Genomic DNA, 19,320 nt, shown 5'->3' on the forward strand with positions numbered 1-19,320 from the left:
GAAAGAATATTTTCAACATGGCGTCATACTTGTGCTTAAAAAAGATGTGGGGAACAAAAGCAAAGAAATTGTGTTTCTGAATCTGTAAATGATGTTTTCAATAATACACGGGATTATGATAACAAACATTATTTTGTTATGTATCTGGTTTTTACTAGAACTTTCTTTGTCCTTTTTCTTTGAATTTTATTGCATATAAATTATTTTATATAGAATTAATTTTTCCTTTAACGTGTGTAATATGTGTGGGGCTTTTACACAGTAATGAATTGGAGACTGAACTAGGAAAAGGTGAATATAAGTTAAAGACAGGTAAAATTGTGTGATGTGATATATACATATATCTGCATGTGCATATATATATATGAATGCACCTTTCTATGTACGCATACATAGATAGACATATGATAAAATTCTCACTGTATTCTGAATAAGAGTACTTACAGGCAATCCTATGTTTACTATGTGTACGTGAGTTGCGCACAGACACCTGTTCATCACTCACCACTTGGAAAGGTTTTTAGGGCTTGTTGAGGGAATGCAGAGGTTCCTAATAATGGGATAAAAATAGGTGTCTGTGACTCGAGGTTAGTTTTGTCTTGAGGGGCATGTAACCCAACAGTAAATTTAAAGTTATATTACAAAGACTGCTAAATGTTGTGGCTTGTCAACTGCTCTAAAATAATAGTGAGGAAAAAATGCATCAGGAATTATTAGTTTGTATATTATAAATTCGCGCTATATTCAGTCTACAGAATCTTCCTTTCCTGCATGTTTTTCTGTAGCTTGTCTGGTGTTGAATTAATGCCAAGGCCATCATTAGTTTCATAAAATAAAGGTAATCAGGAAACCGGAGGCTGGCAACAAAAATGCTGCTGTAATTCTGGGGTCCTTGCCAGAATACAATGTACTTTGAATCAAAAGTTGTTTTTATGAGCACTGCTGAGATTTTAGGGTAGAACAGTTTTGGGATGCTTGCTTTTATACCGAATGCTGTAGGAACTATTTACCAAAAAGAGAGGGCTGCAAGAAAATGCTTTTACTTTGTGTTATGTCAGACCTGTTGGTTAAGAAAGATGGCATGTCAGATGACTGACTTGTAGATGCTGATTTTGAAGGAAATAACAAGAAAAGGAGTTGCTTTCCTGTCTCATGTAGAAGAAGTTTTTCAGACAACCGTGCATAACCAGAAAAACATGAGAAAGTTCACTTGGCTGCGAAGCGGTTAGAGCTTTTCTCAGGTTATTTATATCTGCAAATCTTATTTCTGTGACTCTGACTTTAATAACAAAAATGCTGAAGCATTTGATCAGCGGAACAGATGGTAAGGAAGTCAAAATTACATTTCAGAAATCGGGCTGTCTCGATGACAGTGAATTTTTGAAAATAATTTATAAACAAGTGTGCCCCATGCATTGTAGAAACAGCTACTAGCCGGCTTGAAACAATGGAGTGGGGAGCTGTCTGAGTGTGACCGTGCATCTGCCACCACGAACCAGCCTCTTAGCTTTGGTAGATCAAGTGATCTACGGTACTGTCTGCCTTGGCCTGCTAACAAGGCAGGTGCCTTTAATTACCAATGAAAAGAGGAGCTGCAGGTTCTCTCTCCCTTCCTCCTCCACCCTTCTTCCAAAGGAAAAAAAGGAGAAGAAAGGGCTGCCGGTGTGTAGTGAGGTTCTGTACGGCGCCGCTGTCGAAACGAGTTACAGGGCTGCAGGTTGTGGAGTCTGTGGCTGGAAGAGCTTCCCGGAGGGTCGGTAGCTGCTCACAAGTTACCAGTTGTGTCCCAACCGGTCATGACTATCAGTTGATGATGTGTCTAAATTAAGGCTACAGATTGCAGTCCTGATTTTGAAAACATTCTGGTTTGGAATGCTTCTTCTCAGGAGCCCCGTTTATTCCTGAGCTCATACATAGTTCTGTGATGCTGGTTTACTGCTATTTGTGCCTTTCACGGTATCAGGTATTTAATATTAAGACATGCCAGTAATTCTTTTTGCAAATGAGTGAGTGATTGCAATTGTTAGCATGTTAATAGTTACCATGCTGTTAGTTTTGAAACAGCTTTGATTTCTGTTACCTTTAGGCCTATACTTTTCATAGTAGTGGTAGAGCTAACCCTGGCCAACCTATATTGGCTTTAAGGAAGGCTACTTGCCAGCTTTGTTTTAGAGTTTTAAAACTTACTTGCCTTTACTATAGTTTCTGTAGAATTTTCCGAGCCTCAGATGTAGTAATGCAAAATATGTGTGTATATACAGCATGCAAAGCATACCTATACATGCACACAAATAAGGTTCATCACTGCAGTGCATTCGTTTTTAATTGCAAGGCAGGAACAGCTGCTTAGGATACAAACACAAATAACATTGCAGCAGATTGAAAGTGCAGAATAAATCATATCTTATCCAAACATTAATTGCTCATCTGGGAATACAAAGTGTAGAAGATGATAGGTGGAATTATGAACAACTGAAAAAAATTAAAAGGAAGCTACATTTAAGAAATTTGAGATCTTTGCCTAGTGCTTTTTAGTGTCAATCAGACATTGGTATTTAGTGTTCCTAGTAGTATATTGTACTTCAGGGGGAAAAAGGCTGCTTTTAATATAAAATTCTGTTTTCTTCTTGTGCATGCGTGTTCTCCTTTTAGGAAGCTACAATATTACAAATGTCTTGCCTTCAGCTCCTGATATAGCTCAGTTTAAACAAGGAGTGAAATCAGTGGCTGGAAAACTTTCTGTACTTGCTAATGGGGTCATGACATCTATACAGGTTAGTAAAAAATTACAATATATTAGCCATCAGTTGAAGCCTTTTTATAGGGCTTTAGTATCATGGATCCTGCTGGAGAGTCATCTTTAGGGAGAAAAGAATGAATCTGGTTTTGAGCTTTGTAGCCTCTCATGGTAGATAGCAGACCTTTCTCTTTTTAAAAATAAATCTGTAGCTGATAGGTCACCTTCCTTAGAATATTATTTTGCCTTTTCCCTTATATAGTTTGTGTCTTTTCTTACAATTGAAACAAAAATTCCATCATGGAAGTTATTTGCTGTCACTTTATTTTTAAAGTAATAATAGTTCATAAGTCAGAATAAAATAGTTTAACTGGAAGGGACCTGTAGCAATCATCTAGCCCAACTCTTGTATTAGCTCTTTAAGTAACTTGACAGTAATACCTTTGATCCATGTTTGTGCACAAAATGAAGAGATCCTGGTCTCACTAGCGTGAAGCGTGCTTTGTGCTCCAGTTAGTTTGCATTTCTTACATGAGGTCAGTGGGAGCTCTCGGGCGTTTGAAAATCAGGCAAATTGTTCTGGAGTTTAACTGCAAACTCCAGTTCTTGGAAGCGCTGGTCAATTTTCTTTTAGTCTTTAAGAATTAAATTATTATTTATTTTACAAATGCAAGTAAAACTAATCGGTTTCAACAGAAAACATACTCATGTCTGTCTTTTTTTTTTTTCCTTTTCTAGGATCGATACGGTTCATAACATCTTTTGTATCAACATAATTAAGTACGCTGAAGAAGGATTTCTCTTCAGATATACAAATAATCACACTGCTGATTCAATTGAAGGTTGCCTTAAGACTGTTGATGTTTTTACTTGTTCCAGCATATTTGTTTCTTTGTGCAGCTTTCTGCCTCAGCCTCTTCTTACTGCTGTTTCATTTTTGCAGAGCAGAAATCTTGTGCAACTTGTCACATTGCATATGCTTTTTTTTTTCTTTTCCCCCCTCTACGGTCTTGTATTTCTTAGTGACCTTAATGTTAGATGTTGGAAGCTTTATTTTATTACTGGGTTTGGCTGTGAGGCAGGAAAGAAGGATTGAATGCATACATTGGAAATGAGGCTTCCTAACAGAAACCTCAGTGCAGTTGCCTCCTTACTTGCCAGGCATATCTTGTCTGTCTTAGAAGCTGTGGAGAAGGAAATGTAAATTAAGCATATGCTGAGGTGGTATTTAGTGGGCTGTAGCAAAATATAGAATTAAAGTTAAACCTGCGCTTATCGGGAAATAGAAGCTCTTGCAGGCATGAATTGGTGTGCATTGAAATGGTGGGGAATTAGTGTTTTAAAACAATATTCCTGATAGAAAGTTGTGTGCTTAGATGTGAGGTATGGAGAAGACAAGACGTGGTATATCGAATAGTGGATTTCATCTTGTCATGGGAACAATCTATTTATTCCTAGTTTTGAAAGTTACAAAAAATTGCAATATAGAATCCTTAAGTGCTTTTTAAAAATCTGTATTGTGTACAAATTAAAAAAAAAAAGGGCCTAACAGAGTAGTTAATTAAATACTTGTTAAAAATGTTTAGAACAATCTTAGTTTTTTGATAAATTATGAAATATTGAATAAAGAAATAGTGGGGCTGTGTTTTAGACAGTCTAGAATTTACTGCTGATGACATCCTGTATAAAAATGATTATGACCTTAAAGGAAAAAAACCTCTCAGCCAAGAATGAGCTCAAGCTAATTCTGTTCTGTAACTTTATTTCTTAATTCAAATTTGTAAACTGCTGATATCTAATAAAAACAATTGATATAAACTCATTTCTTAATTAAATTTCTATGTGCAGACACCGGTCTCCAGCTTTCTAAATGCTGCCATCTGTGTTCTGTCTATACAATGGTCTGGTAAAATTAGCCTTTAATTTCAAACGGTGAAACTAGCTTTCTTATTAAATTGCTATAGTGATTTAGAAATCAAAACACTAAGGCTGGCATAGAAAATAAGCTACTGTGTTGCAATGCAGTTAACAGTATAGCTGCATTTTTATAGGTGCATTTTTAGAGCCGCCTCTTGCACCTAAATCTTAGTTCTGGTAACTTTCTCTTGTGGTTGTTGCATTTAGATTCATTAATGCAAAAATGATCTTTCTTTTTTGAGAGTAGTACAAGGTAAGTATTTGTTCTGCTTAACTGTAGAGCTTTACAAAAAAAACCCTTGCTTTCTCCTTTCCCACCCTGTAGAGATGATTTTGCTAATATAACAAGAAAATGTACTGGTCAGGGCTTGCTTTGGTTTTCTCTAATTGCAAGTAGCGATTCTCAGTTTTCAAACTGCTGTTTCGGTTCAGTCTACATACAGTAGTAAATTTATTACAAGTAATACGTGGTCTGATTTTCAGAGTTGCGATATACCAGCAGCATCCAGTGACTTGCAGGAGAGCAACTCCTCTGATAACTAGGCTGTGTATTTAGCCATGTGCATGTGGATGCACTTGCTTAAATTAAGGCAGTGAAGTATAACGAAATGTAATTCTGTCCCCTCCCATGGTTTCTCATATATAACAATGTACGTAAGATCACCTACACTGAAATAATTGCCTGTGTTTTTTATGCATTATAGCAATACAGTGAGCCACTCCCAGATGGAAAAATACAAAAAACCAAACAAGCAAAAAATCTTCAGTACAAAATAAGAAGAAATTCTAGGATGAAACATCTTGGGCTTATTTTAAAGGCCATGAAACATGTGAAACTCTCTAGCAGATACATACATTTTTTCCTCTTTGCAATCTGAAGATTATACCACAAAGGTCTCCTACGGGTGAACAACAATTCAGTATTTTCAGGAATATTGTGCAGTTCAACATAAATGGGATTTGTTGTTGCAGATTCTCTATGGCAACCTGTGTGCCAGTGAGATGTTCTCGTGACGTAATGTCTGGATGAATAGCTCTTGACCCCAATACACCTGTTTGTGTCTTCAATAAACCCATGAGCTGTCACTGCATTTCATCAAATAGAGGTGGGGAGTGGTTGCCATGTACACTGGAAGAGCCACCTTCAACTTATAGTTGAAGTTTAGTTTTAAAAGCCAACTTTTTGTCTCCTGGGGCTTCAGGATACCATGGCACCTCAGATCCTGCAGGATTCGATTGGACTGGATCAAAGGGAGAAGAAGTCTAAACCTAAACTGAGGTTTGCATTCCTGACTTTTTGTGTATTCTTTTCCTTTTTCTCATCTTTTGGCTTCAAATGCATTTGTCAGCCTCTGATAAGAGGGGCAAATGACTGACGCTGCTACAAGCTTCACAGGTTTTAGAATACATGAGAAAACCATGTATTTGATCTGGTTTTCCAACAAGTTCCCAGGTGAAAGTTGGCACTGGTCATCAGTTGTGCTTTGATGCAGTTCTTCTTCCCTTAATCCTCTCTTAGTATCATTGTACATCTTGCTTTTTCAAAGCTGGAGCTGAAAGATGGCAGCAGTTAACTCTGAACTGTTTGAGTTAAACTTTCTTCTCGAAGTCTCGTAAGGGAACTGCATATAAGTGGAAGGGAAAGGGGATTATTTAATACTTTACATTTTAGTAAAGTAACCTGCATTTTTGTAGGTTAAATTGAAAGGGTTAGAAAAATGTTTGAGGTTATTTGTTACAACACCAAAATCAGCATTAATTTGATGCAGAGACCTGTACTCTCCTTTCCTGAGCGAAGGATAAGGGGGAGTTTTGTTACTGTCTGTTTCTCTTGCTTTTTGCAAAATAGGATGTACTCAATGCTGTCGTTCTGATCTGCTTCACATCAGTTTGTTCCATTGCTGGGAGAAGCAATTCCAAAGCCGTTTTGGTGCTTATTTAAGCTTTTGTTTTAGGAGGATTTCATAGTGCAAGAGTGGGCTGAGTGACTCCACAGCATAGGAGTCTGTTAATGCTGCTTTAGCTACACTGCTCTTGTCCTGCACTTGAGTCAAATGAAGTCTAGCTGTCCTTGTAAATCAAGGGTAAAGCTGAAGACCACATAAAATGGTGCGTGCTTGCTTTGGTTTTGGGGGGATTCTGCATAAATCAGCAGGTTTTGGCATGTGTAATTCACACATATGAGACTGAATTCTCTTTGATCAGTAATGGCCAAACTAGTGGGTCCTACAGACCTGGAGGTCACTGAGGCGGTACAAAGCAGAAAAATTGCAGTCGTCTTTTGTCCTGCTGCTCACGGCTTCAAAGACAAACAGCAGCACTGCCTTATTCTGACAGTTGCAGCTTATCTTGCAAGAAGACAATGTTACTTCTAATTTTAGTGCTTTCAGTCTAAATTTGCTGTTGGTGTTTACTTTTTGAAACCTGCAAAGGGGAGTAAAGCCACATGGTCTCCCACACAAAGCAATATGATCTCATGGTTCTTTTTCAACTTCAATTTTTGTGAGACTTTTCCTTCCCTTTTCATGGTGGGCAATGTTACTTTCTTCCCACAAAGATGCAAAAATAGAGAAGTATAGCCCTGTTGAAGCAGTCCAGAGAGTCTTGTGATGCTTGGTGGGTAATTAGAGAGTTGTGTTCATCCTGTTTGTGAACTGTGTAAGAACAGTTTGGCCTCCAGTTTGCAAGCCTCTAAGGGTGCACCTTCTTCAACAACCTCCCTGTTTTTAGAGAGAAAAGGAGCAACAGAGGACTTGGAACTCCTCTCCACCTTCACCTCCTCCCCTTCTCCACCTTGGCTTGCAGCTCCATGCTGAAGCTCTGCAACACCTGTTTCTTCATTTGTAGCTTTGGATTTTGTGTGGTTAGTCTGAACTTCCTGTTCTCTTCAGTTCTCTCTGAGAGCAGGTTCTGATCTTAAAGGTAACTATTTCTGTACCCTAGCTAGGGAGAATTCAAATCAGTTGCCTGCTTACGGACATGTGTTGCCATTAGAAGTCTTAGTGTACCTTGTCTGATCGATGGCTGCGACACCAGAAGGTGTGGGTCACCTATAGCCGTGCATCTGTCAATCCTGAACACAAGGGCATCTAAGGTTTCTACAAGTGGGCACCTGGATTGGGCCCTGTGCAGCTGCTTTACGTTGAGCAATATGGATATCCACTCTCCACTGTACTGATGCTCCATATGTTTACAGCAAGAACTCCTACCTTTTAACTGGGAGACTGGGATGGAAGAGCTGTGGCTTTCTGTGGTGAAGGGTGGAGAAAATAATTGTGTTGTTGACAGACTGGTTTGAGAAGGCATACAGAAGTGTCTGTGAGACACGGTGCAGAAGATTTGGGTATGCAAGAGGCAGGTTTGGTGATGAGGACATGGAGATGTTCCCATCCCAAAACAGCAGGATCCCATAGCATGAGAACAGAGGATTCCGCAGTCTGAAGTGTAAGTCAAGTGCTTTATTGGTTCTTCAACTCTTGAGCCAATCAGTGTAAAAGAGCTTTTATATCTATATTTGTAAACTGATGTGATTTCTCTCTTGGTTTCTGTTGCTGTAGTGGTCAAGGGGACAAAACCCTTAAGGAGATGAACATGCCACAGTGCTTTGTGGATGTGAGGAAGGCTAGCAGAAAAGCTTGATCGGAAATCATATAAATATATATATATATTCCTGAATTCCACGGAAGAATGTGTTGCCATTCTATTACTTGCCTCCACCCAGTGCTTCAGAGGTTTGATGTATAGAGAGGGAAGGCGCTGACACAGTAACGTTGCTTAGAGAAGCTCCTTTGTCATGCTCTGTAAAGACCAGCTGTGTGACAAAACATGTGCCCGTAGCAGGAAAAGACCTAGGACCTATTACTGAAAATGATAAAGGGGTAAGGAAATGGAGATTGCTGGTGTTTCCTCAGAGGGAGATTTCGTTTGTTATCCAAACATACTCATCCCCCGCTCTCTGTGAAATCTCTGAGCTGTGGCTCCGTTGGAAGGCAGCCTGTGAAGCTCACAGTGCTTGGGCATGAGATAACTCTTTCAACTCTGCACAGGAATCCCTTTTAAAAGCTGATGTAGAGCTGGATTTCTGAAGTAGAGCAGCCAGCTGTTGAAGAAGCACTCACTTTATTTTTTGGTTTTCTCATATTGGTATGAACTTCTTCATTCCTTTCTGGTAATACATAATGTGCTCATAATGTCTCCTGTTTGTCTGACAGTTCTTTCCTGTTTATATCAAAATTACTTGACGCAGTAATAATTCATGATTAATGCAATTACAAATGCATGCAATGCTGGGAGATCCAGAAGCATTAGTAGGATGCTTTGGAGATGCACAGTTCACAAGAAGCTTGACCAATTTGAAGTGAATGAGCTGTATTGTATTTGTAATGGGCTGGGCTGCATATGTTTTCCAGTCTACACTTGTAGCTCCTTGTTTTTAATATGTGAAGATGACTTTTATATTGTATAATACTGAACAGCACAGTTTTCTGTCTCCAGTTCAAGAACATCAGAAAATAAAGGAAATGCAAAGCTATAGGTGAATTTTCTAGCTAGCATCTTAATTAACACAAATCATCCACTGAAGAGGAATGCATTTTTTAATACCTGATTGCAACACGGAATAACTGGAATGGAGCTGAGAGCCTTGCTAAAATAAGCCAGATGCTGCTGCTTGTGTGATAGCAATCTGATGATGGATTTAATGGTGGTTTTTATTGGTATATGCCCCTTTCCTGCACGTGGGCTATGCTTTGTCACCCTCTTTCCCTGCCCTCCTGTTCAAAGTTAGAACAAGCTGGGTAAGAAAAATCTGAGAGGCAAAACAGCTTCAGGGATGGGTTTGGTTCAGGTGCTTTGATCATTCGGGTGAACCACTTTTTCAGAACTATGTAGCTGCAGTGGAGGATGATGGACTGAGGGGCCTTCTGCTGGAGCGGGCTTTCCCAGCCAGGTAAAATGAACTCATGGCTATGTTCAGTGAGAGTTTGTGCAAGAGTCTGGGACTCGGCCCTTGAAGGGTGATTGCAGCAACGTGGCTTCAGCCCCAGGGGAATGCTCCCCAAGGCTGGGCTTTTCGCACAGGAAAAATCTCTTCCCCAGTTTTGCTGAATTGAGACATAAACAATTTCCTTCTTTTCTGATTCTGATTAGCACAAAATTGTCTGTTTCAAAAATAAGCCGATGTTTGTCTCCATAATTTTTTGCAGTCTGAAACCCTTTGCTAAATTCAGTGAGGAGAAAATGAGACTACTCCCCCCCTCCCCCTGCTATTTTAGCTTTACAAATTCAGGACAGCTGTATTTTAAAGGTGCTCCACAGGCCTACCTGGCAGCTGTTACAGACATGGAGACAAAATATCTGAGGAAGTTTTCTGATGCCCCAGCCTGCCAGGTCTGCTCTTTATTAGGCCTGACTAAATTGTGGGTACTCAAGCTGCAACATCCACTTGTCCAGTGGATCTAAGGAAACTTGCACATTGTTGTCCTGCCTCTATAAATCCAACTGAAAATCTGTTTGTTCTGCACTGAGAGAAGTCTCTCCTGAGATGTGATGAGAGCTCCAGTTCATCCCCAAGGACCGATGCTGAAGATAAGCATCACCACCATTAGCTGGTTTGGGAAGGCCAAATGAAGAACTTCTATAGGACTTTGTAGTGTTCCCAAACCCTTAAATGCTTTCAGCTGTCCTTGAAATGTGAAGGAAAGCTGTGATTATGGATTAAGGCACATAACAATGATAAAGTGAACCCAAACATCCTGCTCTTGGTAAAAAAAAAAATGTGTGCCTATGAGTTTATATTGAAAATGCTGCTTTTCTGCAAAATAAGTCATCTCTGAAAGAAAAATGTGCGGGAAGAAAAGCGAGTTTGAGTACATCTGGGTAGAATAATGTTGAATTTTATTTTTTTTATTTTTATGGAGTGGAAGGCCTTAAATCCTTCAGACCCATCTTGGCAGTTCTCGAGTGGAAGCAGAGATGTGTGTCACCTACTGCTGGAGGTGAGGGGTGCTCATTCGGAGGAGTGGAGGGCCACCACGCACAAGATGGTTTCTGCTTTGCGTGGCCTCCAGAGTTTGTGGTGGTGGTGTGGTGCTTGGTTGTATTCTTACAGCTACGAAGTTTATTAAAAGACTTTTAGGAAACTTCCAGTTTAGATAATTGTGCCTGTGTTTCCCTGTGTTGTGGCTTAGAGGTACAAACTGCTGCGGTAATTTTAAGTGCTTAGCCAATTGCCAAAATAATTATTGAAGTCATGGCTTTATTACCTACCTGTGTCCAACCACATCAAAAAATTAAAGGAAGTTTTCTACTACAAAGTTATTCAGTGGTTATTTTCTGAAATTCACTGTGTGGTATAAAGATGTTAAAGCCTTACAAAGTTGTTTGCCCCAAGTCTGGGAAATCAGTCGAGTACTGTTTCTTCTTACTTCAGTAGAATTTGAGGTTAAAAATTTGTTAAAATGTTAACTATGCTAATTCATGAAAACCACAAAATGAAACCAGTCTGCTCTGATGAACAAATTGAAAAACAAAGGAAACAAAATACATCAACAGCATGCAAATAACTAGATAACTAGGATATTTCTTTTGCTTTGCGACTTGTGAAACATTATTGATGAAATTGGGGAAAATTGATTGAAAATACATAAAAGCAAATGTTGTTTGATTCCTGCCCCCCGCTCCCCCCCCAAAAAAGGTGCACCTTATTTGTGTCTTTCATGCTACTGACATTTCTATCAAATGAGTGCCAAGCAGTTCAGCTGGCCAAAATGGGGCAATACTTGATTAGAAGGTGTGCCTGGTAGCTTGTCCTGACCCTAGCGTCCCATTTTTTGCTTGGTGAACGTCTCATCCCCTCGCACAATGTTCTTCCTCCCCGAGGGGCTTCTCTGTCACCGCACGGCACTGCCAGCACCCGCTTTGCTTTCCTTCCCTTGGAGGGGTGCGGGTTTTGTGAAGCCTCTCTTGTTTTGCTTGGGGTTTTGACAGCTGCTTGTTTTCTAAATGCAAGTGCCGGGAAGGGATGGCCGCAGCAGGAGCGGGCTGTGCTGCAGAAGGTCGCCGGGGTTGTTCTGGGCTGCCAGGACTGGAGGGAAGAAAACGGCTCCTAGAAGGAGGCACCTTGTCCTCCGTGCACCTGGCTGGGGTGATAACGGGGGTGTCTGTCATGGGAGCTCCCCAGAGGAGCTTCTCGCTTGGTGCCAAGTTATGGGAGGACCCTGGAGGTAAGGACAAAAGACTTTGTGCCCTGGCAATCATTTGCAGCTTTTCTGGCAGCTCTTGCGGGGCCACCCTGGTCTTGTGTCCTCCTGCCTCCCTGCCTCGGGCTTTCTGTCACAGCAAGAAGACAGACCATGACTGGAAACCCACAACAGGGAGTCACGTCAGGGAAGGACTGATGGCTCACCATCCTGGCCTGGGAAACACGGAAAAAAGGGGCCTGAGAACCTCCAGGCTTGAATTGGTTTCTGCCAGAAGTTGCTGGAGGGGTGACTGAGCAGAAACCGAGGGAATGCAAGGACAGGCAGAAACGAGTGGTGGACATCAACCCACCAAACTTGAACCTTTATTTCCAGAAGCAGAAGATCCAGAAACAGCACCACAGGCAAAAACCAGCTTCCACAAAATTCTGTGGTCATCCTCTTCACTTTACAAGATCTTTATCCTTCCTAACGGGACAGGATTAACTATGTCCTGTGACTCTTAGAAATTCCGCTGTTGTGTTTGCTCACATTGCCTTCTCCTCCTCTCCCCCCACATCTGTTTTCTGTCTAGAGCTATCTGCACTCAGCTCTCAGCAATCATTTTTTCCGTTTAGGCAACACTGGCTTTGTAGCCTCTGACCTCGTGTTCTCAGCACTTCTATCACTCGCCCTTTTCTGTTTTGTTTGTTTCCCCTCAAGTGATTTGCCTTGCAGCTATTTTTAATATTTCAAAGCCAACCCTTTAAGGCACCATGCATATTTACAGTCGTTTGATTTCTCACATTCTTTAATGACGTTAATACCACTTACTAATACCAATTTCAGTTCTGCGCTCTATTTGTCTTCATTTTCTGATACGTAACAGAAAAGTGCAAAATTTCTTCGTGAAAATTGTTGTTTACAAGTTTTCAGAAATACCAGGGCTGTTTCCACAGCGGCAGCAGGCGGCTTCCAGCACATATTAGTCATAGTGATTCCCCTCCCTGTTCCTGGAGTGACGGACATGTGCTCCTGTCACCCATGTGGCCGGTACGGGGTGAGATCGCAGCTGAGGCTGGTGCTTTGTCTGGTGGTGCAGATGCAGGCGATACCTGATACAAAACACCAGCTGCTCCCTCACCTATGCCTTTCAATGGTTATTTTGATGTTAGAGTGCTAATTGAAATTTATTCTCCCAGATGGCCTCCTCCACGCGCTAGGGATGGATGGAGAGCTGAGGCTGTTGGACACTGCGACTGTTGGCATCATTCACACTGATGTGCCCCATGGACTGGGCATCGCTGTTGGGATGTGGTTTGAGACCGGTGCCTCAGGTTGGCGTCTGAGTCACCCTCACAGCCGGCAGATACCCAGGTGCTGGGCCCACGGCGGCAGCCGGCCAGCAAGCCATGGGGCTTTCACATTTGTTTGGTGTTGCTGGGTCTCTTCTGGCTGGAGAGGGAGCCAGGATACTGCTGCCCCAAGCCTCTTTCTTCAAAATCCTTAGTTTCTTCCAGCATGGCCATTAACTTGTACTGCTTTGAACAGTAAATAATTCCATGAGGAATTAATAATACAATCATATAGGGTGCCTGGCACTGAGATGTTTTTAGCCATGGTGTGACTGAGTGTGGGCCTGGGCATGGCTGGGATGTCCTGCATCTCCCCAAACTGCTGCTCGCTGCACCCCATCTCCCAAAACCAGCCCGGCTCTGCTGCTCCTGGCTTCTGCCTGCCCGTCTTTCTTCTGCCTCGCTGGTAATTGCTTTTATAATATGTACACTGGCACTTGTGTCTGTCTGAGGCTGTCTGAGCTTTGTTTTATGGCCGCTGCAATATGCAGGAATGGAGCCGCAGCATTAGGCGTGAAAGCTTTCTTGGCCGAGCGGGGCGGGGAAGAGGCTGCTCCGCCTCGGGATCGTGTTCCCTCGGCTTTGATGGAAAACAATGGTGGTTTCTGGAAGCTATTACACACCCACTCTGCAGGCTTCGAATGAAAATAAAATGACACGGATCAACGCGACAGGCCAGAGAGTTGGGAGAGCACCCAAGGCTTGAGAAAATAGGGAGTGGGCAGGAACGTTCAGTAAGGCATTATTTAAGCATATAACTGATATACAGCTGCATAACTCCGATATAACTGCTGTTCTGATAAAATGTGGCTAAGAGAAGAGCTGACACAGTGAATCAATAGCAAGTATTTACAGCAGCTTTTTGCCTCATTTCAAACATCACTCTGGCCTTTTTCTCTTTTTTTCTGAATTTTCTAAGCATCTATGGAAATATATTTTAATAATTTCTTCTCCTTCTTCCCCTCAGTGAAAGCTGCAATGCTCCACCTTTTGCAGAATCCCACAACAAGCTGGATCTATGAACATCTCCCCAGGTTGCAGTGGGTTTCTGCAGCCTGGGAGGTGGGTTCGAGCAGCAGTGAAGGCACCAAGTGTGCAGGACTGGGGAGCTGCTCGTCTTTGCCAGGCAGAGTGAGCAGGCCTGGGTTGCAGCTTGGTTTTCTTCAGTCTTGGCTCCTGCACCACTCTAGATTAATGCACTTTCTGTTCCCCTCAAAGGAAGGTGTGAAGTCCAGATGCCTCGGAAAGTGAAAAAAACTGACATCTCCTCTGACTCATCCCCTGGCCACGCTGGCCTATCGTCATCGATGAGAGGGGAGAAGCCACCTCACTGATTTCAGAGAGTCGATGAGATGCCGTGAGCATGTGGGAGAAGAGCTGCAGCCCCCATCGCCCCACCGGCAGTAGATGAGCAGCACAAAATGAGGTCCCAGTCTATAAGAGAAGCCCCTCTCCTGTGAGAGGACACATAAAGGTGGTTTAAGTCCAGCTGCAGCCTTTCCTATGGCAGACTTAATACACAGAATCACAGAATGTTAGGGATTGGAAGGGATCTCAAAAGGTCATCTAGTCCAATCCCCCCGCTGGAGCAGGAACACCCAGATGAGGTTCCACAGGAATGTGTCCAGACGAGTTTTGAATGTCTCCAGAGAAGGAGACTCCACAACCTCCCTGGGCAGCCTGTTCCAGTGCTCTGGCACCCTCACTGAGAAGAAGTTTCTTCTCAAACTGAAGTGGAACCTCTTGTGTTCCAGCTTGAACCCATTACCCCTTGTCTTACTGTTGGTTGTCACCGAGAAGAGCCTGGCTCCATCCTCATGACACCCACCCTTTATATATTTATAAACATTGATGAGGTCACCCCTCAGTCTCCTCTTCTCCAAGCTAAAGAGACCCAGCTCCCTCAGCCTTTCCTCATAAGGGAGATGCTCCACTCCCTTCATCATCTTTGTGGCCCTGCGCTGGACTCTCTCCAGCAGTTCCCTGTCCTTCTTGAACTGAGGGGCCCAGAACTGGACACAATATTCCAGATGAGGTCTCACCAGGGCAGAGTAGAGGGGAAGGAGAACCTCTCTCGACCTACTAACCACCCCCCTTCTAATACACCCCAGGATGCCATTGGCCTTCTTGGCCACAAGGGCACAGTGCTGGCTCATGGTCATCGTGCTGTCCACCAGGACCCCCAGGTCCCTTTCCCCTACACTGCTCTCTAATAGGTCATTCCCCAACCTATACTGGAACCTGGGGTTGTTCCTGCCCAGATGCAAGACTCTGCACTTTCCCTTGTTACATTTCATTAATTTTTTCCCTGCCTAACTCTCCAGCCTGTCCAGATCTCGCTGGATGGCAGCACAGCCTTCTGGCGTGTCAGCCACTCCTCCCAGCTTGGTGTCATCAGCAAACTTGCTGATAGTACACTCAATTCCCTCATCCAAGTCATTGATGAATATATTGAATAGTATTGGTCCCAGAACTGACCCTTGAGGCACTCCACTAGATACAGGCCTCCAACCAGACTCCGCCCCATTGACCACGACTGTCTGGCTTCTCTCCTTCAGCCGGTTTGCGGTCCACCTCACTACCCGATCATCCAGTCCACACTTCCTCAGTTTTGCCGTGAGGATGCTGTGGGAGACGGTGTCAAATGCTTTGCTGAAGTCAAGGTAGACCACATCCACCTCTCCACCATCATCTATCCATCTCGTTTCACCAGAAATACTGGGAGAAGGGAGGAGAAGTTTTCTGAAACCTTACAGAATTTCAAGCAAAATGGTGCATAATTTTTGGGAAGCATCAAAACGGTGATGTAAATGCTAACAAAATGAGTGAGAACAGGCTGTTGTGGAGACCAGTGGCTCCATTGTGCAGAGCAGTGTACACAGTGCTATGTGAATAATTCCCTTTTTTTAATCAGTTTTGAAAAAAAAAGGAGAAGAAAAGTTTTGTTCTGACTCAAAGCGATTAAAAAATATCAGGTGAAAAACAACTAGTAAATAAAATGTTTTGGATCAAGCTAAATACCTTGTTCAGCCTGAGGGGTGATGCTTTCTTTCAAGTCCAAGATGTTTCAGTTGAAGGACATATTAAATGTACTTAAAACCAAAAAGACTTATCAAAAACGCCAGGAAGAAATTCTCTTTTCTCCAACTCTTTCCTTTTATTTCCCTGTTTGTTTTTTGGCATGAACAGCCCGGAGTCCACAAAATGTTTTCTTGGCATCGAATCTGTACTTTGTATTGGAAAAAGCTGCTTCTGGGTTTGGTGGGATGTTTTTTATTTTTTTGGTGTGGGTGGGGGTTTTTTTGGTTTGGTTTTGTTTTGTTTGGTTTTCTTGTTTTCTCCCTCATTATGTGCACAGAGTAAGTTACAGCCTGTTTCTCAAATTACTTCCAATCTTCCTCCTCCACGAGAGGAGAGGAGAGGAGGTGGGGAGGAGAAATCCCCTTGCTGGGGATGTGCAGAGTAAAGGAGAGGCTGTAACCCCAGTGCACAACACAGGGAAAGCCCAGTATCCCCACGTAGGAGCATGGAGACATTGCTAAAAAACGTCCAGACTGGGATCCCATGCTCGATTCCTGCCCACTTGGGTCAGGACGGAAACCCAGACCCTGCTCCAAAAAATCTTTTACGTAATTAAAAGGGAGCCTCAGAAATGGGCGGGGGAGAAAGTAAAGAATTGGGTTGCCTCAGCTGTGTGCTCAGCACCCACAAGGCAACAGGAGTGCAGCTTCTGTCCTGTGTCAGTGGCGTAGGGGCTGCTGTGGGGAAATCAACAGGGCCAGGAAGAGGAGGAAGGGCACGATGCTAACGTGAGAGTAGCAGAGGGTGTCTGGGCAGGCAGCTGCGCTGGTGGCAGCTGATCTGTTTTTTCCCTGGCCAGAGCAGCTGGGCTAACTGGAGATCCCCCACCCACAGATGCTTCCCGTGACGCTGAGCCACCAATTTAGCAATTTCCTCAGAAGCAGATAAATAAAATCCTGTCTCTCCATCTATACTCCAGGCTGACGTGAAGTTGGGTGCCTGAGCAGGTCCACAGCCTTGGAGGTGGCCTTGGCAGGAGCCACGACAATGGCATTGCATCCCTATGCCGAGGTGTGGCCAGGCAGCGTGTGCCCACCTGTACGTCCCGGAGCATGAAAGCCAGGTGTTATTTGCACCAGTCAACAGCTTTTGCAGTTTCTGTTTGTTTTCAGCTCAGGCCAAATGGTGTCTGCAGTCTGCCCAGGTGAGTTGGTAGTGCTGTGGATGTAAAGAGGTCGCTGCAGCAGGACCTGCAAGGGCTGCTCCAGCATCGGCAGCCTTGCCATGCGTTGCCCGTGGCTGGCCCCTAAGGCTTTTGTCTGTATTGTATTTTAATTGCCAGAAAATTCAGCAGGGTATTTGGAGAATGGAGAGTAATCAAAACCTGGCTCATTGAGTATGTTAGCTGACAATAAAGATAATGTCACTTCCTATTTTTTTTTTTTTCCTAAGGCCTCATTTTTGACAGCAAAACTGACGCTTAAGAAATTCAGACTAGGGGAATATAGTGAAGCTACACAATAGAAACATCCAATACGGTATCTTGGAGGAGGTTCCTGTTTGCATGAGAGTATTCACGTTATGCAAAATCTAAATTTTCACTAAAAATTAATTTAACACCTCCTCCCTCCCTCCATAGTTAAAGAAATAACTTAAAATGAACGCAACTAAGGGTTACTTCTGCCTGAGCCTTTACAAAACGTGCAACAGGGAGGTTAATGTCACTGCAGAGCCTGGCCATCCCGAGGGGTCTCAGGTGACAAAGAGAGGTGAGAGGGGCGACCAGCCACTGACACAGCAAGTGCCTAGCTGGGGTTCTTCCTTTTTTTTCTTTTTCTCCATCAGCAGGGTAGTAGGATGGAGAGAGATTTTAAGTTTCTTCCTCGTCTTCCTGGTGCAAGAGTCTCCAGGTGAGAGGGTGACCAGCTCCGGGCCACCGTGGCTCATCCTGACAGTGAAGAGTGTCCTGTAATGGAGGTCCACTGGTGGCACCTGGTGAGATTTTGGCAAAATCTGCGCGCAGCATACAGAGCTGCGTCTGTAGGCAGTGAGGTGGGTCACACACAAGGGTGGGATGGGCATTTTGGAGCACCTCCAGGTAAAAGGTGGTGGCACAGCCAAAACAGCGGGGGGGTGATAAAGGTGTCTGCAGGGGAAGGGTCCCAGGAGCCAGGCAGGGTTGGAACAGCCACGTGCCCCCCGCCACAGCCATGGGGGCACCTACCCCTGATGGTGGGGCCAGGCTGTCTGTGGGGAGCAAATGCTGTGGCTTGGGCTGCTGGGATGGGCAGGAGGCTCTCAGGGGCCTGTCCGACTCCAAAAATCAGTGGTCAGTGACAGGGAGGGTCTGCTGAGGGGGCTTTGCACATACTTGATTTTTCAGGAGCGTGCTCGGGAAGGTTTGTGGGCTTGCTGGGTTAATTGCGAGTCTGCTGGGCTGAGTGCAACAGCGCTGTGGTGCCTTGTATAAAATGGCTCGCTCTTTTAATTCCAGATGGGGGTTTTTTTTGAGGTTTTAAAATATCTTTAGAAATCCTTTTTTTGCAGCTGCAGTTTTCTGTTTCCTCCTTTTGGTAACTGAAAGTGCTGGGACTTTGCATAGAAAGTGCGTGTGGCACACAGCCACAGAGAGGAGCAAAACTCAGCAGGGCTTGCCTGATAAAGCAGCAGTTTCCTCCAAACCAGGCTGGGGGAAATTGCTGTCCACTGCACAGATGGATAACGTCCTCCTGCCCAGCATGGGGCTGGTCACTGTTTCTGTGTAATTTTCAAAGTGCTGCGTCCCAAGGACCATCTTTTCTTCATCACGCATTCAAAACGTTACGTTGGTATTTTCATGTAAAACCAGGCAGTCCTGCTTTGCACACCTTGGAAATAAGATGTCTGTGTTTTTTGTGGAAACGGGGACAGGTTTCATCTGGATCTGGCTACCTGTTCAATGCAAGCCCTATTTAGCTGGAGTACCCCTTGGTTTCTTTGCCAAATTACTCTGTTTTCTCTCCTCCCTTTGTTTTCTGCAGGCCATGGAGGCCTTTGACCTAAAACCTCCCTGCCCACCCCCCGGGCTGGGAAAGGGGCGGCCATGCGGCTCAAGTGCCGCAGTTTCCAATCC

At 43.6% G+C, this 19,320-nt stretch overlaps 1 protein-coding gene across 3 annotated transcripts in view; it reads left to right on the top strand.

Moving 5' to 3' along the window:
- The window catches only part of ARFGAP3 (ADP ribosylation factor GTPase activating protein 3), a 36,338-nt gene extending 31,815 nt beyond the window's left edge, over nt 1-4,523 (top strand). For all 3 annotated transcript variants that reach the window (XM_065633078.1, XM_065633085.1, XM_065633084.1), the window contains 2 exons: nt 2,653-2,774; nt 3,476-4,523. In XM_065633078.1, the coding sequence (XP_065489150.1) occupies nt 2,653-2,774; nt 3,476-3,493 (140 nt within the window). In that variant the 3' untranslated portion in view covers nt 3,494-4,523. The remainder of the gene's footprint in view (nt 1-2,652; nt 2,775-3,475) is intronic.
- The last annotated feature ends 14,797 nt before the right edge of the window (nt 4,524-19,320 follow it).

The sequence above is a fragment of the Caloenas nicobarica genome, chromosome 1, assembly GCF_036013445.1.
Source record: "Caloenas nicobarica isolate bCalNic1 chromosome 1, bCalNic1.hap1, whole genome shotgun sequence".
NCBI lineage: Eukaryota > Metazoa > Chordata > Aves > Columbiformes > Columbidae > Caloenas > Caloenas nicobarica.